General features: G+C 44.1%; 1 protein-coding gene across 1 annotated transcript in view; it reads right to left on the bottom strand.

Moving 5' to 3' along the window:
• The window catches only part of GALNT5 (polypeptide N-acetylgalactosaminyltransferase 5), a 42,218-nt gene extending 18,921 nt beyond the window's left edge, over positions 1-23,297 (bottom strand). The window contains exon 1 of the mRNA XM_077272928.1: positions 21,093-23,297. Within this exon, the coding sequence (XP_077129043.1) occupies positions 21,093-22,912 (1,820 nt within the window). The 5' untranslated portion in view covers positions 22,913-23,297. The remainder of the gene's footprint in view (positions 1-21,092) is intronic.
• Between the last annotated feature and the right edge of the window lie 779 nt (positions 23,298-24,076).

Consider the following 24,076-nt stretch of genomic DNA (forward strand, 5'->3'; position numbering starts at 1 on the left):
TCATTAATAAATTGACATCTGGGTGTTACTAGTTTGGTCGTGGTGGAGGGGTTGGGGTGAACGAACACATTCAACCAGTTTCTAACCAAGACAAAGAGTTTCAGACCATGTAGCAGAAGCGTTCAACCTTTTGGCATCTCTGGGCCACAATGCAATGAGGGTGGTATTGGGGCACACAATCCACTTTGGTCGTGTAACCATGATGTCACCAATGCTTGGAAATTGTACCGATTATACAGAATTGGCATTATCATTGTAGCTTTTGTTTGTTTATAAGACAGTTGGCCCAGCAAGTAACCATCCCTCCACACCTGATACCTTGTAGGGTCTCACAAAGGGGCCCCTTTGGGGATGGGAGACTTGGCCACTAAATATTCTCTTTCCTCCCTCCCAAAAGACCAGAAAAGGATCCTCCAGCGAGCCTATACGAAACTGAGTGTGGAGTGTGGCTAGGGCAACCAAGAGGGAGGTCAGTGCCAAGGGAGTGATGGAGAGGTTTGCCGTTTGGCGTGACATGACATGGTGGCTTGGCCTTTCTATGGTCCTGCCGACCTCCAGTTAGCTCACATCCTCTTTCAGATTACTTCCCCCCTGCATTCTGTTAAGTTTACGATTTGGTGTTGGGACTCATTTACAGAAATCCCGGGGATTTGCACATGAATTTAGTTTTAGTACAGTTGTCAGAAGTCATCATTGAATTATCCAAACTAAAAGTCTGTGGGGTATGATGTTTGGAAGAGGGCTATGGATCTCTCACTTTACCAACTAGAAAGGTCTTCTAAACACCAGCTACAGGAATAGATCAACCCTTGGATGACCCTTTGGTTTGACAAGCATAGCATATAATTGCCCAGACGGCCGTAGACTTGCTAGCCCCCTTATGCCTTGGCTGCAAATGATGATGGCCCAGGTCCCAGTTCAAAAAGTATCATCAGTGAATACTTTTCATATTTTTGTATGAATTTGTTAAGACAGCAATGTATTATACGTTCTCTAAAGAACAATTATTTTACAAAAGTCTATTTCTGCCAATGTTAGTACAAACCAAAATGGAGTAATGCCAAACCTTATCCCATCTCTGCCCTTATTTCAGTGCCAATTTAGTTCGGACCTGAGTCTTCAGAGACAGACAAGTTGCTAAGGTCCCAAAACTTCCTATACAGGTTGAAGTTGTAAGGCTGTGTGTGCCACACCATAGTTTATCCAGGGAAGGGGTCTTTATTAATCAATCCGAATGTTGCAGAAGGGCTTATTTCAAAATGAAAAGCTGGGGTGACATTAAAGCTTGAAAAGACATTTCTCTACATAGAACAAAAAGGAATGATCAGATGGTAGTTTTTTTTTCTTTTTGTAGTTTGTGGATTTTTTTAAATGGTATCATGTGATGGGCACAAAATAACAATAATCTTTATTTAGCGATAACATTTTCCGCAGCGCTTTACAGTTTGCACACATTATCATCGCTGTCCCCGATGGGGCTCACAATCTAAATTCCTTATCAGTATGTCTTTGGAATGTGGGAGGAAACCAGAGAACCCGGAGAAAACCCACGCAAACACAGGGAGAACATACAAACTCCTTGCAGATGTTGTCCAAGGTGGGATTAGAACCCAGGACTCCAGCGCTGCAAGGCTGCAGTGCTATCCACTGAGCCACTGTGCTGCCCAAAAGTTTGCAGATGTGCATGGAAAGGTATGATAAAGAAGGAGAAACGTTCCCAGCGTATATGTTAAACCATTGGTGGATACAGACCAAAAAGAGCCCTTGTGAAAGAACATCATAGGAGTCATAGAATATCAGAGCTGGAAGGAACCTCCAGGGCCATCGTGTCCAACCCCCTGCTCAATGCAGGATTCACAAAACCATCTCAGACAGATGTACTGTATGTGCAGCCTCTGTTTGAAGACTTCCATTGAAGAAGAACTCACCACCTCTTGTGGCCGCCTGTTCCACTCATTGATCACCCTCACTGTCAAAAAGGTTTATAATATCTAATCTGTATCTTCTCCCTTTCAGTTTCATTCCATTGCTTCTCGTCTTTTCTTGTGCAAATGAGAATAAGGATGATCCCTCTACACTTTGGGCCCTTTGCAGTTTCATAGCTTATTACAATGCACAATTCCACTTGCTTTGGAGGTAGCAATGAGCCACCTTACCTCTTGGGCCCCTGTATGGCTGCACAGGTTGCCCCAATGATATGTGAACCCTTGTGGTAAATAGGAGCTATGATGGAGGCACACTTGCATCTGTCATCTATAGATTATTAAGACATCGGTTCTAGACATAATCCATCAGTTGTTCATGAGCTTTCATTACATATCTGCAATGGATGACGGACGGCACTGTATGGCTTCATCACCTATCAGTTATTGTGACATCCATTGAATGGAAACATCATGAAACACTCGTTACAAATACATTTAATGAATGCCATACAATGGCATCAGGCAAAAATGGAAATGATCACATTTAGGTGGGCTGCGTTGCGGAAATGAAATTGGTTTTTATCAATACCAATGCGTTTCTGCATCGGACCAACGCATTTCTCAATTTCTGAAGGTATAAAAACCAAGTGTGACAGCTTTGAGCAGCCCACCTAAACGTGACACCTTCAATGTTGCCAGTATACATCTGGAAGAACCATTTCCTCCAACCACGGGGCAGCAGCAGTGGCTTTCCACGCTTTTATAGGTGTTGTACCTGGACCCACCATCAGGTGAGCGCTACCATCACTTATACCTATGCTTGACCAGATGGTAATGCCCTAATTTGAGGTCACTCTTTTGGCTTCTAACAGTCAATATGACCCCTATAAATCGCTTCTAGCATTTGGGAGCTTTAACTGCAAACTTGCAGCCACCAACTAAAAAATCTAAAAGTTCCCGAACTAAATCTAAAAGATCCAGGACTGCCCCTTTGGTGCTGCTGAAGCCTACCAAAACCTCTTGGAAATAATCAATCCTGAAAGTTTTCATGTGTGTCGTACCAAGGTGATCTATCACAAGACGGAGTCGTGGTATCCATCGGGGTGTGCAATTGTGATGTGGAAACAGAGTGACTTTTAAAAAGTGATGGATTGTGAAAATGTTTTCAGAAGTGCACTTTGAAAATTCACATTCTAGGACCCCTTGCACAATCTCTTCCAAAACTTGGCAAAGGACATGAAATGAATGGGGCTTTCGACGGGATGTATAACAAAGTATGGCGTGTATGTGTTTCATCAGGTATCCCGTTGCTGGTACGTTGCCCAAACTGAAGGATTAGGCAAAGAATTGTATTGTGTTGTGGATTCTGTTTGTGGGCTCCCTCTGGTGGTTACTGCTGGTACTGGGTGACTTTGGTGGGTTGCGGCCTTTGGTTTCCACCTGTCCATCAGAGGCTGGGTGTTTCCTATTTTACCTGGCCTTTCTGTCATTTCCTTGCCGGCTATCAATGTATTCAGATGTGCTCTGTTTTGTTCCTGCCTACCTGCTCCCAGATCTTTCAGGATAAGCTAAGTGCTGATTTTCAGTTGTTTGTTTTTTTGTCCAGCTTGCTTATTATGTCTCTATGCTAGCTGGTAGCTCTAGTGGACTGAGGTTCTCCCCACGTGCCATGAGTTGGCACATGGGTTCTTGTAATCTCAGGATGGTTTTTTGATTAGGGTTTTTTGCTGACCGCTCAGACCCCTTTTGTATCGTTCTGCTTTCTAGTTTACAGCGGGCCTCTATTTGCTAAACCTATATATATCATCTCTATGTGTGTGCCTTCCTCTCATTTCACCGTCAATACATGTGGGGGGCAACTATACCTTTTGGGGTTCGTTCCTCTGGAGGCAAGTGAGGTCTTTATTTTCTCTGCAGTACTAGTTAGCTCTTAGGCTGGTGCGTGGCGTCTAGAACCAACGTAGGCACGCTCCCTGGCTATCTCTAGTTGCGTTTGTCAGGCGTAGGGCAGCGGTCAGCCCAGGTTCCATCACCCTAGAGCTCGTCCGTTATATATTTGTACCTTGCTTGTCCTGTGCTATCCCTAGCCATTGGGATTCATGACAGTATAGCCGGCCCACAAAGTGTTAATTGTTTGGGCTGAAGCAGGAGAATAAGAAGTGTTTAAGGGAAATTTTTTTTTTTTTTTCCCTTCAGAGTTTTGCTGCCTAGCCCTTAATTGCTGTCTAGCTGCTTCTTACCTCCTCTTAACCCTTGAATGGCTCTGATCTTAGCTGTTTAACATGGATGTCCAGAGTTTGGCTTCCAGCCTGAGTAATCTCGCGGCAAAAGTTCAAAACATACAGGATTTTGTTGTTCACACTCCCATGTCTGAACCTAGAATTCCTATTCCAGAGTTCTTCTCTGGAGATAGATCTACCTTCCTGAATTTCAGGAACAATTGTAAATTGTTTCTTTCTTTAAAATCTCGCTCCTCTGGAGACCCTGCTCAACAGGTCAGGATTGTAATATCTTTCCTGCGGGGCGACCCTCAGAATTGGGCATTTGCATTGGCACCAGGGGATCCTGCATTGCTCAGTGTGGATGCGTTTTTTCTGGCATTGGGATTGCTCTATGAGGAACCCAACCTGGAGATTCAGGCTGAAAAGGCTTTGTTAGCCCTCTCTCAGGGGCATGATGAAGCGGAAATATATTGTCAAAAATTTCGGAAATGGTCGGTGCTTACTCAGTGGAATGAGTGCGCCCTGGCTGCAAACTTCAGAAATGGTCTTTCTGAGGCCATTAAGGATATTATGATGGGATTCCGGAGAATATCGTTTCTGACAGGGGATCCCAGTTTGTGTCTAGATTTTGGCGGACATTTTGTGCCAAGATGGGCATTGATTTGTCTTTCTCGTCTGCATTCCATCCTCAGACGAATGGCCAGACGGAGCGAACTAATCAGACCTTGGAAACTTATTTGAGGTGTTTTGTTTCTGCTGACCAAGATGACTGGGTTGCTTTTTTGCCACTGGACGAATTTGCTCTTAATAATCGGGCTAGTTCTGCCACGTTGGTCTCTCCTTTTTTTTGTAATTCGGGGTTTCATCCTCGTTTTTCCTCTGGTCAGGTGGAGTCTTCGGATTGTCCTGGAGTGGACGTGGTGGTGGACAGGCTACATCAAATTTGGAATCAGGTGGTGGACAATTTGAAGTTATCTCAGGAGAAGACTCAGCAGTTTGCTAATCGCCGTCGCCGCGTGGGTCCCCGACTTCTTGTTGGGGATTTGGTGTGGTTGTCTTCTCGTTTTGTCCCTATGAAGGTCTCTTCTCCTAAGTTCAAGCCTCGGTTCATCAGTCCTTATAGGATCTCGGAGATTCTTAACCCTGTATCTTTTCGTTTGGATCTCCCAGCATCGTTTGCTATTCATAATGTGTTCCATCGGTCGTTGTTGCGGAGGTATGAGGTGCCCGTTGTTCCTTCGGTTGAGCCTCCTGCTCCGGTGCTGGTGGAGGGAGAATTGGAGTATGTTGTTGAGAAGATCTTGGATTCTCGTGTTTCCAGACGCAAACTCCAGTATTTGGTTAAGTGGAAGGGTTATGGTCAGGAGGATAATTCCTGGGTGGTCGCCTCCGATGTTCATGTGACTGATTTGGTCCGCGCCTTCCATAGAGCTCACCCTGATCGCCCTGGGGGTTCTCGTGAGGGTTCGGTGACCCCTCCTCAAGGGGGGGTACTGTTGTGGATTCTGTTTGTGGGCTCCCTCTGGTGGTTACTGCTGGTACTGGGTGACTTTGGTGGGTTGTGGCCTTTGGTTTCCACCTGTCCATCAGAGGCTGGGTGTTTCCTATTTTACCTGGCCTTTCTGTCATTTCCTTGCCGGCTATCAATGTATTCAGATGTGCTCTGTTTTGTTCCTGCCTACCTGCTCCCAGATCTTTCAGGATAAGCTAAGTGCTGATTTTCAGTTGTTTGGTTTTTTGTCCAGCTTGCTTATTATGTCTCTATGCTAGCTGGTAGCTCTAGTGGACTGAGGTTCTCCCCATGTGCCATGAGTTGGCACATGGGTTCTTGTAATCTCAGGATGGTTTTTTGATTAGGGTTTTTTGCTGACCGCTCAGACCCCTTTTGTATCGTTCTGCTTTCTAGTTTACAGCGGGCCTCTATTTGCTAAACCTATATATATCATCTCTATGTGTGTGCCTTCCTCTCATTTCACCGTCAATATATGTGGGGGGCAACTATACCTTTTGGGGTTCGTTCCTCTGGAGGCAAGTGAGGTCTTTATTTTCTCTGCAGTACTAGTTAGCTCTTAGGCTGGTGCGTGGCGTCTAGAACCAACGTAGGCACGCTCCCTGGCTATCTCTAGTTGCGTTTGTCAGGCGTAGGGCAGCGGTCAGCCCAGGTTCCATCACCCTAGAGCTCGTCCGTTATATATTTGTACCTTGCTTGTCCTGTGCTATCCCTAGCCATTGGGATTCATGACAGTATTGGCTGAGAAACTTAGATTCTGTACAGTAGATGCAGGAACCGTCTATTCATTGGAAGATCAAGTCCATATAGATGTTACAAAAGTCAAAGTGGGCAGTGATTAGGTCATGGACTTGTATATTAGTAGCATCTAAAAATGGTTGAGTAAAACTGGCGTCAGACCACCTTCCTGACTGTGGGGTGGCTTCTGACTGAACCCCAAGAAAACAGGATTCAGATGTGCCCTCGACAAAGCCATAGATTTCAATTAGACAAATGGAGTCCAAAATATACAACTTAGGACCCAATTTGGCCTCTTTTTTTGGTGGTGTCCGTCTTGGCTACACTTTGGGTATGTATGAATCATATTTTTCGGGATTCAAGCTGGAAATGTCAGATTGAGTTAGGGATGAGGGCTCAGATGTGATCTGAACATGGAACTACAGACGATAAAGTAAATCTGAATAAAAAAAGAGTAGAGGTGAAAAGTATCTACAACCAGAGAGCTGTGCAAATAAGGATCTGCTCCGATAGCACACACATCTCTGGGCTCCTTATCTCTGCTCTGAGTTTTTCTCACACACTGTTGAACCTGCCTCTCCAAGGTTATATTATTTTCAGAATTCTATATACACCATGTACGTGTAGAACAGTCTGCCCTGAAAGCAAACACAATACAACCCCACAATGAGAAGCAGCTAGTAAGCATTCAGAGAAGCTTGTAAAACAGGAAAAACAACAAAAAAAACCCTCCACGAAGAAGGACGAGGGTGGCAAAGCTCAGGAGCATTAAGATTAATTATTGAATAAATTCACGCAGTGAGAGCAATTACAGTACACTACGGCTGACTCATAAACACCATAGAAAACCACACACTGTACAAAATATCTCTGAAGCTGCCAGGAGGAACATTAACAATTCCACAAGAAAATACTAAACACAAATCACTATGTCAATGTTACTGCTATCTAATTTTTTTTAAAGCATTAAACTTTATTGTTTGTTTGTTTTTAGAGCTTTCTATAACTTTACATACAGTACCATGCAGAAAAAAATAAATAAATAAGAAGTCTTGCAATTTTCAGTGGCCACAACTTCTTATAGTAGATTCACTAGTCTTATTCTATAAAGGAAACTTTTTAGCAGTCAAACACTAGATAACACAGGATTCACTTATTCATAATAGGTGATGTCACAGCTCGCTTCCTCCTCCTGTACAATGACTGATAACATCTCTATATACAGTAGATAACACAGGATCCACCATTCACAATAGGTGATGTCACAGCTCACCTCATCCCTCTCATGTACAATGACTGCTAACACCTCTATATACACCAGATAACTCAGGATCCAACATTCACAATAGGTGATGTCACAGCTCACCTCCTCCTCCTGTACAATGACTGATAACACCTCTATATACAGTAGATAACACAGGATCCACCATTCACAATATGTGATGTCACAGCTCACCTCCTCTTTCTCCTGTACAATGACTGATAACACCTCTATATACAGTAGATAACACAGGATCCTGTTATGATCCTTAGTGGCTGAGGATCACAAAATGGACTAGCTAAGTTACTGAACATAGAAACGAGCTCTAGGGAGGTGGTAACTGGACTGACCGCAAACCTGATCCTAACCAAACACACTAAAGGTAGCCGGTAAACGTGACTAAAATCCTGGACGTCTCGACGCAGCCTGAGAAACTAGCTACCCCTAGAGGGAAAAATAAGACCTCACTTGCCTCAGAGAAATAACCCCAAAGATATAGGAAGCCCCCAACAAATAATAACGGTGAGGTAAGGGGAAAATACAAACGTAGAAATGAAAACAGATTCAGCAAATGAGGCCCGCTAATACTAGATAGCAGAAGACAGATAGGTAACTGTGCGGTCAGTAGAAAACACTATGCAAAATATCCACGCTGAGAATACAAGAACCCCCACACCAACTAACGGTGTGGGGGGAGAAACTCAGCCCCCTAGAGCTACCAGCAAGCGAGGAAATCACATATAAGCAAGCTGGACAAGGACTAATCACCAACCAAGAAACATATTGAACACTGGTGATCAAAAAATGAATAAACAAAAACTTAGCTTCTCTTGAAGAGACTGATAACGAAGGAATGCAGGAGAGCTCCAAATAGCACTGAATACATTGACAGCCGGCAACAACTGAAAGTCCAGGTGAGCTAAATAGGAAACCAACTACCAGATAACGAGACAGCTGATGCCAGCCAAAAACCTGCAGAAAGACACAAAGAGCCACCAGAGGGAGCCAAAAGACAGCACTCACACAGTACCACTTGTGACCACAAGAGGGAGCCCAAAAACAGAGTTCACAACAGTACCCCCCCTTGAGGAGGGGTCACCGAACCCTCATCAAGACCCCCAGGGCGATCAGGATGCGCCACATGGAAGGCATGAACCAAATCGGCCGCATGAACATCAGAGGCGACAACCCAGGAATTATCCTCCTGACCATAGCCCTTCCACTTAACCAAATACTGAAGCCTCCGTCTAGAAATACGAGAATCCAAGATCTTCTCCACCACGTACTCCAATTCGCCCTCAACTAGCACCGAAGCAGGAGGCTCAAAAAAAAGGAACCACAGGCACTACATACCTCCACAACAAAGACCTATGGAACACATTATGAATGGCAAACGACGCTGGGAGGTCCAAACGAAAAGACACCGGTTTAAGGATTTCCAAAATCTTATAAGGACCGATGAAGCGAGGCTTGAATTTAGGGGAGGAGACCTTCATAGGCACATACCGAGAAGACAGCCATACCAAATCCCCAACACGAAGTCGGGGACCCACACCGCGACGGCGGTTGGCAAAGCGCTGAGCCTTCTCCTGAGACAACTTCAAATTGTCCACCACATGGTTCCAAATCTGCTGCAACCTATCCACCACAGAATCCACCCCAGGACAGTCAGAAGGCTCAATCTGACCCGAGGAAAAACGAGGATGAAAACCAGAATTGCAGAAAAAAGGCGAAACCAAAGTAGCAGAACTAGCCCGATTATTAAGGGCAAATTCGGCCAATGGCAAAAAAGTCACCCAATCATCCTGATCAGCAGAAACAAAACATCTTAAATACGTTTCCAAGGTCTGATTAGTTGGCTCGGTTTGACCATTCGTCTGAGGATGGAAAGCCGACGAAAAAGACAAATCAATGCCCATCTTAGCACAAAAGATCCGCCAAAATCTGGACACAAACTGGGATCCTCTGTCAGACACAATATTTTCAGGGATGCCGTGTAAGCGAACCACATTCTGAAAAAATAAAGGAACCAAATCGGAGGAGGAAGGCAACTTAGGCAAGGGCACCAAATGGACCATTTTGGAAAAACGATCACACACCACCCAGATGACAGACATTCTCTGAGATACTGGAAGATCCGAAATAAAATCCATAGAAATGTGCGTCCAAGGCCTCTTCGGGACAGGCAAAGGCAAAAGCAACCCGCTGGCACGAGAACAGCAAGGCTTAGCCCGAGCACAAATCCCACAGGACTGCACAAAGGAACGCACATCCCGCGACAAGGAAGGCCACCAGAAGGACCTAGCCACCAAATCTCTGGTACCAAAAATCCCAGGATGACCTGCCAACACCGAAGAAAATAACTCTGCTGGTCCATCTATCAGGGACAAACAGTCTCTCTGGTGGGTAACGGTCAGGTCTATCCGCCTGAAATTTCTGCAGCACTCGTCGCAAATCTGGGGAAATGGCAGACAAAATCACTCCCTCTCTGAGGATACCAGCCGGCTCTGAAACTCCCGGAGAGTCAGGCACAAAACTACTAGAAAGAGCATCAGCCTTCACGTTCTTCGAACCAGGCAGGTACGAGACCACGAAATCGAAACGGGAGAAAAACAACGACCAACGAGCCTGTCTAGGATTCAGCCGCTTGGCAGACTCGAGATAAATCAGATTTTTGTGATCAGTCAAGACCATCACACGATGCTTAGCTCCCTCGAGCCAATGTCGCCACTCCTCAAATGCCCACTTCATAGCCAACAACTCCCGATTACCAACGTCATAATTCCGCTCGGCAGGCGAAAACTTTCTTGAAAAGAAAGCACAAGGCTTCATTACAGAGGAATCAGAGCTTCTCTGCGACAAAACAGCCCCTGCTCCAATCTCAGAAGCATCAACCTCGACCTGAAAAGGAAGAGAGATATCTGGCTGACATAAGACTGGAGCTGAAGAGAACCGGCGCTTCAGCTCCCAAAAGGCTTCCACGGCCGCAGAAGACCAATTAGTCACATCAGAACCCTTCTTGGTCAAATCCGTCAAGGGCTTAACCACGCCAGAAAAATTAGCGATGAAGCGACGGTAAAAATTAGCAAAACCCAAGAACTTCTGAAGACTCTTAATGGATGTAGGCTGAGTCCAGTCATGAATAGCCTGGACCTTGACTGGGTCCATCTCAAGAGTAGAAGGAGAAAAAATAAAACCCAAAAAGGAAACCTTCTGTACTCCGAAGAGACATTTTGAGCCCTTCACAAATAAGGCATTAGCACGCAGGACCTGAAATACCATCCTGACCTGCTTCCCATGGGACTCCCAATCATCAGAAAAGACCAAAATGTCATCCAGATACACAATCATAAATTTATCCAGATATTCTCGGAAGATGTCATGCATGAAGGACTGAAACACAGAAGGAGCATTAGAGAGTCCAAAAGGCATCACCAAGTACTCAAAATGGCCTTCGGGCGTATTAAATGCTGTTTTCCATTCATCCCCCTGCTTAATACGCACAAGGTTATACGCACCACGAAGATCTATCTTGGTGAACCAACTGGACCCCTTAATCCGAGCAAACAGATCAGACAATAATGGCAAAGGATACTGAAATTTGACCGTGATTTTATTTAGAAGACAGTAATCTATACAAGGTCTCAGAGAACCATCCTTCTTGGCCACAAAAAAGAATCCTGCACCAAGAGGGGAGGAGGACGGGCGAATATGTCCCTTCTCCAAAGACTCCTTTATATAACTCCGCATCACGGCATGTTCTGGTACAGACAAATTAAAAAGTCGTCCCTTAGGGAACTTACTACCAGGAATCAAATTTATAGCACAATCACAATCCCTATGAGGAGGCAGGGCACCGGATCTGGGCTCATCAAATACATCCTGGTAGTCCGACAAAAACTCAGGGACCTCAGAAGGAGTGGAAGAAGCAATTGACACCAAAGGAGCATCGCCATGAATCCCCTGGCAACCCCAACTTGACACAGACATAGCTTTCCAATCCAGAACTGGATTATGGGCCTGCAGCCATGGCAGACCCAAAACGACAACATCATGTAAATTATGCAGCATAAGAAAGCGAATCACCTCCTGATGTACAGGAGTCATGCACATGGTCACTTGAGTGCAATACTGAGGCTTAGGCCGGGGACACACTTAACGTATAAAAAAACGGTCCGTTTTTCACGGCCGAGAATCGCACAAATGTTTCAAAAACAGTGATCCGTGTGCAGTGCGAGGATGCGATTTCCTCGCATCAAATGATCCGTGTGACATCCGTGTGACATCCGTATGGCATCCGTATGCCGAGATTTTCTCGCAAGCTTGCAAAACCGACATCTAATGGAATTATGTGCTCAAATGTTCGGGAAAACATATATACAGTATATATATATATATATATATATATATATATATATATACACTCACCGGCCACTTTATTAGGTACACCATGCTAGTAACGGGTTGGACCCCTTTTGCCTTCAGAACTGCCTCAATTCTTCGTGGCATAGATTCAACAAGGTGCTGGAAGCATTCCTCAGAGATTTTGGTCCATATTGACATGATGGCATCACACAGTTGCCGCAGATTTGTCGGCTGCACATCCCAAAGATGCTCCATACAAGGCAGGATGGATCCATGCTTTCATGTTGTTTACGCCAAATTCTGACCCTACCATCCGAATGTCGCAGCAGAAATCGAGACTCATCAGACCAAGCAACGTTTTTCCAATCTTCTACTGTCCAATTTCGATGAGCTTGTACAAATTGTAGCCTCAGTTTCCTGTTCTTAGCTGAAAGGAGTGGTACCCGGTGTGGTCTTCTGCTGCTGTAGCCCATCTGCCTCAAAGTTCGACGCACTGTGCGTTCAGAGATGCTCTCAGGCCTACCTTGGTTGTAACGGGTGGCGATTTGAGTCACTGTTGCCTTTCTATCAGCTCGAACCAGTCTGCCCATTCTCCTCTGACATCAACAAGGCATTTCCGCCCACAGAACTGCCGCTCACTGGATTTTTTTTCTTTTTCGGACCATTCTCTGTAAACCCTAGAGATGGTTGTGCGTGAAAATCCCAGTAGATCAGCAGTTTCTGAAATACTCAGACCAGCCCTTCTGGCACCAACAACCATGCCACGTTCAAAGGCACTCAAATCACCTTTCTTCCCCATACTGATGCTCGGTTTGAACTGCAGGAGATTGTCTTGACCATGTCTACATGCCTAAATGCACTGAGTTGCCGCCATGTGATTGGCTGATTAGAAATTAAGTGTTAACAAGAAGTTGGACAGGTGTACCTAATAAAGTGGCCAGTGAGTGTATATATATGTCATTGAGACACATATATATATATTCTGTATTTATATTTCATTCAGCGCGATATCTGTGAAAAGCCGGTAATTCAATTGCCGGCTTTTCATTTCTCCTGCACAAACCCGACAGGATATGAGACATGGTTTTCATACAGTAAACCATCTCATATCCCCCCTTTTTTTGCATATTCCACACTACTAATGTTAATAGTGTGTATGTGCAAAATTTCAGCGCTGTAGCTGCTAAAATAAAGGGTTAAATGGCGGAAAAAATTGGCGTGGGCTCCCGCGCAATTTTCTCCGCCAGAGCGGTAAAGCCAGTGACTGAGGGCAGATATTAATAGCCAGGAGAGGGTCCATGGTTATTGGCCCCCCCATGGCTAAAAACATCTGCCCCCAGCCACCCCAGAAAAGGCACATCTGGAAGATGCGCCTGTTCTGGCACTTGGCCACTCTCTTCCCACTCCCGTGTAGCGGTGGGATATGGGGTAATGAAGGGTTAATGCCACCTTGCTATTGTAAGGTGACATTAAGCCAGATTAATAATGGAGAGGCGTCAATTATGACACCTATCCATTATTAATCCAATTGTATGAAAGGGTTAAAAAACACACACACACGATTAAAAATTATTTTAATGAAATAAACACAGCGGTTGTTTTAATAATTTATTGCTCTCTCAATCCATCCGGAACACCCTCGCTTGGAAAAATAATAAACGCACAAGATACATACCTTCTGATGTCCGATCACGTCCCACGATGTAATCCATCTGAAGGGGTTAACTAATATTACAGGCACGAGCTGCGATAAACCACTCGCTCGTGCCTGTAATCCCCCGGGTGCTGAAAGGAAAGCAGTGATCTATACTTACATTGAGTCGCGGTGATGCGCCCCTGCTGGATGTTCTCATGAACTGCAGCCTGGGAACTTTTTCCCACGCTCCAGGTCATATGAGGACATCCACCAGGGGGCGCATCACCGCGACTGAAGGTAACTATAGGTCAATGACCTACATTTCATTCATTCGCCGGGGAATTACAAGCACGAGCACAGCTGCATTTGCAGGGCTCCTGCCTGTAAAATAATTAACCCCTTCAGATCATGGATTACCTCGTGGGACGTGACGGTTCAGCTGAGGGTATGTATCTTGTGCGTTTATTATTTTGCCAAGCGAGGGTGTTCTGATGGATTGAGAGAGGAATAAAATACTGAAACAACCGCTGTGTTTATTTCATTAAAATAATTTTTAATAATGTGTGTGTGTTTTATAACCCTTTCATACAATTGGATTAATAATGGATAGGTGACATAATTGACGCCTCTCCATTATTAATCTGGCTTAATGTCACCTTACAATAGCAAGGTGGCATTAACCCTTCATTACCCCATATCCCACCGCTACAGGGAGTGGGAAGAGAGTGGCCAAGTGCCAGAATAGGCGCATCTTCCAGATGTGCCTTTTCTGGGGTGGCTGGGGGCAGATGTTTGTAGCCACGGGGGGGCCAATAACCATGGACCCTCTCCTGGCTATTAATATCTGCCGTCAGTCACTGGCTTTACCATTCTGGCGGAGAAAATTGCGCGGGAGCCCACGCCAATTTTTTCTGCCATTTAACCCTTTATTTTAGCAGCTACAGCGCTGAAATTTTGCACATACACACTACTAACATTAGTAGTGTGGAATCTGCAAAAAAAAGGGGGATATGAGATGGTTTACTGTATGTAAACCATGTCTCATATCCTGTCGGGTTTGGGAAGGAGAAATGAAAAGCCGGCAATTGAATTACCAGCTTTTCTATAGAACACCGCTGCGTATTTCTCGCAATGCACACGCATGGTCCGTGTGTAATCCGATTTTTTCTCGCACCCATAGACTTGCATTGGCGAGTCTCGGCCGAGATACGCTGACAATCGCAGCCTGATGCGAGTTCCCTCGGATCCGAAATACGGTGGAGAAAATATCGGATGATGGGAGCTGCACCATAGATTAACATTGGGCCGAGTGCTATGCGATTTTTTATCGCATAGCACTCGTCCGTATTACGGTCTAGTGTGACCCCGGCCTTATTCTCAGCCAATGGTGTAGCATCAATTCCCCTCAGTGGAATAGGGAATTGCAAAGGCTCCAGGACAAAACCACAGCGCTTGGCAAACGACAAATCCATCAGATTCAGGGCAGCACCTGAATCCACAAAAGCCATAGCCGAGTAGGATGACAAAGAACAAATTAAAGTAACAGACAAAATGAATTTAGGCTGTATAGTACCAACGGTGACAGGTTTAGCGATTTTTTTTAAGCGCTTAGAGCATGCTGAGATAACATAAGTAGAATCACCACAGTAAAAGCACAACCCATTTTGACGTCTATGACTTTGCCGCTCACTTCTGGTCAGAATTCTGTCACATTGCATAGACTCAGGTCTCTGCTCAGAAAACACCGCCAGATGGTGCGCAGATTTGCGCTCCCGCAAACGCCGATCAATCTGAACGGCCAAAGCCATTGAGTCATTCAGACTAGCAGGCGTGGGGAACCCCACCATAACATTCTTAATGGCTTCAGAAAGACCCTCTCTGAAATTTGCAGCCAGGGCACACTCATTCCATTGAGTATGCACCGACCATTTCCTAAATCTCTGACAATACACCTCTGCCTCATCCTGACCTTGAGAGAGGGCCAGCAAAGCCTTTTCTGCCTGGTTCTCAAGATTAGGTTCCTCATAAAGCAGTCCAAGCGCCAGAAAAAACGCATCCACATTCAGCAATGCAGGATCTCCTGGTGCCAGGGAGAAAGCCCAATCCTGAGGGTCGCCACGTAACAAGGAGATAACAATTTTAACTTGCTGAGCGGAATCACCAGAGGAACGAGGTCTCAAAGATAGAAATAATTTACAATTATTCTTAAAATTCAGAAACCTAGATCTATCTCCAGAAAACAACTCAGGAATAGGTATTTTTGGCTCTGACATAGGACTATGAACAACAAAATCCTGAATGCTTTGCACCCTTGCAGCAAGATGATCCACACTAGAAGTCAGACTCTGAATATCCATGTCTGCAGCTGAACTCAAAACCACCCAGAGATTAAGGGGATGAGAGAAGCTGGACAGACTGCAGCAAAGGGAGAGAAAAAAAAAATTGTACTCAGGACTTCTCTTATCCCACTTCTGCGATGCATTAAACACTTTATAGCCGGCTGTACTGTTATGATCCTTAGTGGCTGAGGATCACAAAACGGACTAGCTAAGTTACTGAACATAGAAACAAGCTCTAGGGAGGTGGTAACTGGACTGACCGCAAACCTGATCCTAACCAAACACACTAAAGGTAGCCGGTGAACGTGCCTAAAATCCTGGACGTCTCGACGCAGCCTGAGAAACTAGCTACCCCTAGAGGGAAAAATAAGACCTCACTTGCCTCAGAGAAATAACCCCAAAGATATAGGAAGCCCCCAACAAATAATAACGGTGAGGTAAGGGGAAAATACAAACGTAGAAATAAAAACAGATTCAGCAAATGAGGCCCGCTAATACTAGATAGCAGAAGACAGATAGGTAACTGTGCGGTCAGTAGAAAACCCTATGCAAAATATCCACGCTGAGAATACAAGAACCCCCACACCAACTAACGGTGTGGGGGGAGAAACTCAGCCCCCTAGAGCTACCAGCAAGCGAGGAAATCACATATAAGCAAGCTGGACAAGGACTAATCACCAACCAAGAAACATATTGAACACTGGTGATCAAAAAATGAATAAACAAAAACTTAGCTTCTCTTGAAGAGACTGATAACGAAGGAATGCAGGAGAGCTCCAAATAGCACTGAATACATTGACAGCCGGCAACAACTGAAAGTCCAGGTGAGCTAAATAGAAAACCAACTACCAGATAACAAGACAGCTGATGCCAGCCAAAAACCTGCAGAAAGACACAAAGAGCCACCAGAGGGAGCCCAAAGACAGCACTCACACAGTACCACTTGTGACCACAAGAGGGAGCCCAAAAACAGAGTTCACAACAGTACCCCCCCCTTGAAGAGGGGTCACCGAACCCTCATCAAGACCCCCAGGGCGATCAGGATGCGCCACATGGAAGGCATGAACCAAATCGGCCGCATGAACATCAGAGGCGACAACCCAGGAATTATCCTCCTGACCATAGCCCTTCCACTTAACCAAATACTGAAGCAGGATCCACCATTCACAATAGGCGATGTCACAGCTCACCTCCTCTTTCTCCTGCACAATGACTGATAACACCTCTATATACAGTAGATAACTCAGGATCCAAATTTAACAATAGGTGATGTCACAGCTCACCTCCTCCTCCTGTACAATGACTGATAACACCTCTATATACAGAAAATAACACAGGATCCACCATTCACAGTAGGTGATGTCACAGCTCACCTCCTCTTTCTCCTGTACAATGACTGATAACACCTCTATATACAGTAGATAACACAGAATCCACCATTCACAATAGGTGATGTCACAGCTCACCTCTTCCTCCTGTACAATGACTGATAACACCTCTATATACAGTAAATAACACAGAATCCACCATTCACAATAGGTGATGTCACAGCTCACCTCTTCCTCCTGTACAATGACTGATAACACCTCTATATACAGTAGATAACACAGAATCCACCATTCACAATAGGTGATGTCACAACTCACCTCTTCCTCCTGTACAATGACTGATAACACCTCTATATACAGTAGATAACACAGAATCCACCATTCACAATAGGTGATGTCACAGCTCACCTCCTCCTCCTGTACAATGACTGATAACACCACTATATACAGTAGATAACACAGGATCCACCATTCACAATAAATGATGTCACAGCTCACCTCCTCCTCCTGTACAATGACTGATAACACCTCTATATACAGTAGATAACACAGGATCCACCATTCACAATATGTGATGTCACAGCTCACCTCCTCTTTCTCCTGTACAAAGACTGATAACACCTCTATATACAGCACATAACACAGGATCCACCATTCACAATAGATGATGTCACAGCTCACCTCCTCTTTCTCCTGTACAATGACTGATAACACCTCTATATATAGTAGATAACACAGGATCCACCATTCACAATAGATGATGTCACAGATCACCTCCTCGTTCTCCTGTACAATGACTGATAACACCTCTATATACAGCAGATAACACAGGATCCACCATTCACAATATGTGATGTCACAGCTCACCTCCTCTTTCTCCTGTACAATGACTGATAACACCTCTATATACAGCAGATAACACAGGATCCACCATTCACAATAGATGATGTCACAGCTCACCTCCTCTTTCTCCTGTACAATGACTGATAACACCTCTATATACAGTAGATAACACAGGATCCACCATTCACAATAGATGTCACAGCTCACCCCCTCCTCCTGTACAATGACTGATAGCACCTCTATATACAGTAGATAACACAGGATCCACCATTCACAATAGATGTCACAGCTCACCTCCTCCTCCTGTACAATGACAGATAACTACTGTATATAGAGGTGCTATCTGTCATTGTACAGGAGGAGGAGGTGAGCTGTGACATCTATTGTGAATGGTGGATCCTGTGTTATCTACTGTATATAGAGGTGCTATCAGTCATTGTACAGGAGGAGGGGGTGAGCTGTGACATCTATTGTGAATGGTGGATCCTGTGTTATCTACTGTATATAGAGGTGCTAACACAGGATCCACCATTGACAATAGATGATGTCACAGTTCACCTCCTCTTTCTCCTGTACAATGACTGATCACACCTCTATATACAGTAGATAACACAGGATCCACCATTCACAATAGGTGATGTCACAGCTCACCTCCTCCTCCTGTACAATGACTGATAACACCTCTATATACAGTAGATAACACAGGATCCACCATTCACAATAGGTCAAGTCACAGCTCACCTCCTCCTCCTGTACAATGACTGATAACACCTCTATATAAAGTAGATAACACAGGATCCACCATTCACAATAGGTGATGTCACAGCCCACCTCCTCCCCTCTAATTAAATGACCTTTGCCCCCAGATAATGCTTCTACACAAAGAGTCTGAGTCAGCCTATTGCTTCTAATGGCCATATAAAGAACAAGCTGTAATAGTCTAATATTAGGCCTAGTGTTCATTGTGAATTTTTTTCCTTCATTTTTTTTTACATAGTGATATGAATAAAAAACAAATCAAAATAAATGTAAAAATGAATGTAACATAAAAAAACTGACACTAACAATAGGTCATTTTCTGACGACACATTCTGTTTAACTCTTCAGTCCAGGGTGTCTATAGTTCCCTACAAGACTTGGATGCTCTGTATCCAAACTACAAAATTATGAACTTCCTTTATTCTAGAATGTGCATGTAAGAAACAAGCACTTGTCGGACTTTCTACATGAATAATAGATTGGTGTCACAGTGCATTATAGCATCATTTATACATTTCATAGCAGCCCTTCTGATGCACTAACCCACCGCAGCCATCACTTTCCTATTCACAAACCAGATAATGTGATATTCGGAGTTGGTCTTGCATCCTTTAAACTTCAGCACTTGGGAGTTTTGCACGAGTGGTTTCTTCTTCTGCGATGTTTTTCATATTGAACTAGAGCATAGTGTAAAAAGATCGACACAGTCTATAACCGTCTCACACCTACACAATTTCCTAATGTGGTTGTACGAGATGAAAAAAAAAAGAAACATCTGCTTTCTTCCAGAAATATACATATCCTGGGTCTGAATCTAGTATTCATGTGAAAGCTGCTGCAAAACCTGAAACAGTCAGTGGACAAAAGTGGCGCTGTATTTATAGTCTTATGACTTATTGGTTAAAATATTTTTTTTTATGTTAAATGTTTTTTTCATTAATATTATTTTTAATTATACATAACCACTATCTAAATGATACAAATGGCAAGATTTCTATATTAGCCACTAGTCCTAATGCTAGACTCAAGATTCCTGTTCTGTTCAAAAGACTTTTCAGCTATTTATCATTATAGACAGGATTAAAATGTATGGTAACACCTCTGTACACAGTAGATAACACAGGATCCATCATTCACAATAGGTGATGTCACATCTCACCTCCTCTCCCTCCTGTACAATGACTGATAAAACCTCTATATACAGTAGATAACACAGGATCCATCATTCACAATAGGTGATGTCACAGCTCACCTCCTCTCCCTCCTGTACAATGACTGATAAAACCTCTATATACAGTAGATAACACAGGATCCACCATTCACAATAGGTGATGTCACAGCTCACCTCCTCCTGTACAATGACTGATATCTACTGTATATAGAGGTGTTAACACAGGATTCACAATAGGTGATGTCACAGCTCACCTCCTCCTCCTCTTGTACAATGACTGATAACACCTCTATATACAGTGAATTACACAGGATTCACCATTCATAATAGGTGATGTCACAGCTCTCCTCCTCCTCCTGTACAATGACTGATAAAACCTCTATATACAGTAGATAACACAGGATCTATCGTTCACAATAGGTGATGTCACAGCTCACCTCCTCCTCCTCTTGTACAATGACTGATAACACCTCTATATACAGTAGATTACACAGGATCCACCATTCATAATAGGTGATGTCACAGCTCACCTCCTCCTCCCGTACAATGACTGAAAACTCTATACGTAGTAGGTAACACAGGATCCACCATTCACAATAGGTGATGTTACAGCTCACCTCCTCCTCCTGTACAATGACTGATAACACCGCTATATACAGTACATAACACAGGATCCAGCATTCACAATATGTGATGTCACAGCTCACCTCCTCCCCCTCCTGTACAATGATTGATAACACCTCTATATACAGTAGATAACACATGATGCATCATTCCCAATAAGTGATGTCACAGCTCACCTCCTCCTCCTCCCTTCACAATGACATTTGCTCAAATTAGAGCATGCCAAGTTTATACAAGGATCAGAGTGAGTATATTGCTGCTAATGTCCTTGTTAAGAACAGGAAGAAGGAGATTAATAATAAATTATATATTATACATTAATATCTGCACATTTGGATATCAAGAGTTCAAGCACTTGAGGGACTTCTTACCCTTTGGGCCTGGTATCCTCGATAGCTCGGTCAAGTGGGATAATGTCACTAAGGTAGACATTGAAGTTTCCTTCTTTCCACCTTCTGCCTGCTTCTTGCTCCTTATCTTTAGGGACCGCCATGGGTCTCCCAAACTGGCCCGGTGCTCTCGCATCTCTTGGACTCATAGTTAAATCAATAGTTAATACTTTATGCTTGGCAATATGTGGCTTCAACTTAATTACTTCATTTTCAGCTTCCACGCCATGGTCAGAGCTGGTGTTGGTCACTTTCCTTGAGTTTTTCTCCTTGATATTACCCGGAGGGTTCTTTTCTTTATTCGCCACTTTTCCTAAAAAGCCTTCTTTGATATTGAGCATCAAGTTGGAGTTTTTCGCATTTGCACTGATTTGAGTAATATTAGATCCCGGCTTCGGAGAAGGTTTCACTTTTTTAACCGTTTCATTCAGTGATTTGGATCCCTTGGCGTCACCATTAGATAAACCATTATTGACTGCCTCTTTAGGTACAACGTCAGCAGATACATTGTTGGGCGGCAGTTTATCCACTTTGTCATTATTGATATTTAATTTATTAATGAATACAACATTTGCATCAGGATGTTGATCGAGATTGTCTAATTGTTTGGCATTTTCATTATCTACATTTTTAGGGTCTCGTACTTCTTTGGGCTCTAAGACACCTTTAGGAGCAGCTCCATCATTGGCCTTCAATACATTTTTAAGGGGTCCTACATCTTTGGGTGCAGACTTCTCATTAGGGGCCCCAGCATCCATGTGCTTAGCTCCATCTTTGGGGTCTCCTGCAACCTTAGAATCTGCTGCATCAAGTTTAGGGGCCATGATATCTTTAGGGGGTTCTCCATTTTCTTCCTTAGGTTTTTCTGCATCCTTCGGCACTGCATCATTATTAGGGGCCTCTTCCTCCTTCTCCTTTTTACCCTTTAGTTCTGATTTATCTTTGGAGGCCACATCATCCTTAGGATTTCCCATATCTTTAGAATCCCCTGTATCCTTGGGCACAGCCACATCTTTATGGTCCCCTGCTCCTTGCAACACAACTACACCTTTTGGTTCTGTTCCATTTTTGAAGACCACAACATCGTGGGGCCCCACTGCATTTTTTCCATCATTAGGGGCCCCAGCATCCTTACTTTCTACGGCATCTTTAGGCTCAACTCTAAATTTAGGCGTTACCATGTCATTGCTTTTAACCATACTCTGAAAGTCTCCCGCGCCTACAAGTTCTTCCTGATGGGGTACATCCCCCAACTTTACAACAGGGGGAGTATTTTTCAGTCTGACTATTAACCTTTCTTCTGCCGGAGGATTGGGAAATTGCCCTTTTGACAAAAGAACATCTGTGACATTTACAACTTCTGGCTTTTTCCCTTCCTCAGCCCCCGGTTCAAGATTCAGGTTTTTGGCTTTTGGAGATAAAGTGTTATTAAATATCCTGGGCTTTATAGTCCTTTTTCTATTTTTGGCCATGATTTTAGCGTTACTGTCAAGTGCATGAGCTGGTCCAGCAAGTTCATCCGCAGGAGGGTAAAATATGCCTTTTAACTTAGTAACGTCCTTTCGCAGGGGGTCCCTCGCCTCTCGCCACTTGTTGTCCACATTGCCCCTTCCTGGGGGATTCCAGGATTCGGATCCCACTTTATCCCTGCGGAAAAGTTCCTCTTTTTGCAACTTGCTATTGACCTCATCGAAAGAAAACCTCAGCGCTGCCATGTCAAATATCAGCCAGATGATAGAGGCGACGAAGATGAACGCCAGGGCTCTACCGCTGCCCCTAAAGTACTTCCTTACCCTGTGCATCCTTGCAGTGGCTGGGAGTTGTAGTACTTGTTGTCACACAGCAGCCTCTCTGTACGAGCACAGGGGTTGCCTGCTCACTGCTGCCTGCGTGGCATTTCTGGGGTCTTTCGTCTTCTCCGCTCTCGCTGGCACTTGGGCACCACTCTGGTGGGGGGGATGATCCTCAGGGCAGCACATCTGCACTGCATGGCTACATTGTATCACATCCCATATCCTGCTTCTTGGAGACTCTTCTTCTCCCTGGGAAGGTTGCAGGGCAGCAGACGTGTACTCTCTCCACCCATCCTTGTGTTGAAACTTGAGAAGCCGCCACATATGAGGAAATTGTGTCAGTGCATAAAGCCAGCAGTGCAGTGCAGCAGCCCTCACCTTGCGAGGCTTGTGTAACCCTTCCCTGGCCGGAGGAGCCCATATGAGATCATAGGAGGAGGAGGAGGACTGCGAAAGCAATTAGTGCACAGGTTAACCCCTTCACTGACACACTTTACTCCACACCTAGAACTTTTTATGACCTGGAAACAACATGGGGTCTGTGCGACTGGGGGGACGCTGAAATAAAGTGTTTAAAGTGATTTCTTAAGTGAATTTTGTTACTTTGTTTCGCTATTTGGTGTAGATTTTTTTTTGCATCTCTTTGTAGGAAAAAACGCTGCACAAAATAGGTGCGTTTTTTTGGTACAGATTTTTTTTTTTTTTAGCATAGTTGAAATCTGTAGCAAAAACTCTGAAAGAATCGACACGCTGCGGATTTACATCTGCTAGGAAAAAGTAAGGAACGTATGCATGAGACTTCAGGGTTCTCATTCACTTTGCTGGGACTAATCCTTCAGGTTTTGTCATAAATCTGTAAAAATACAAATAAATAAATACCGAATGTGTGAACGTGGCCTAATAATAATGACCGTAAAATACATAACAATAATAATCATAATAACAAACAAACAGATGTTTACAACAGTTTCCCTGTGATATCAGTTTCAGGCAAAGTTCAACTATTTAAAGACAGCACCTTATGCAATAGGGATGGGCTCCAAACACAGCAGATTAACCCCTTAGATACTGCAGATAATGGTGTGTGCAGCATTTAATTCTTTTCCAATGCTCACTGACCCCCTTCCCACGTGCAGCGTGACCCCCCACGTGTCTGTAATTTTTGCATTACTA

The sequence above is a fragment of the Ranitomeya variabilis genome, chromosome 7 (genome assembly GCF_051348905.1).
Source record: "Ranitomeya variabilis isolate aRanVar5 chromosome 7, aRanVar5.hap1, whole genome shotgun sequence".
NCBI lineage: Eukaryota > Metazoa > Chordata > Amphibia > Anura > Dendrobatidae > Ranitomeya > Ranitomeya variabilis.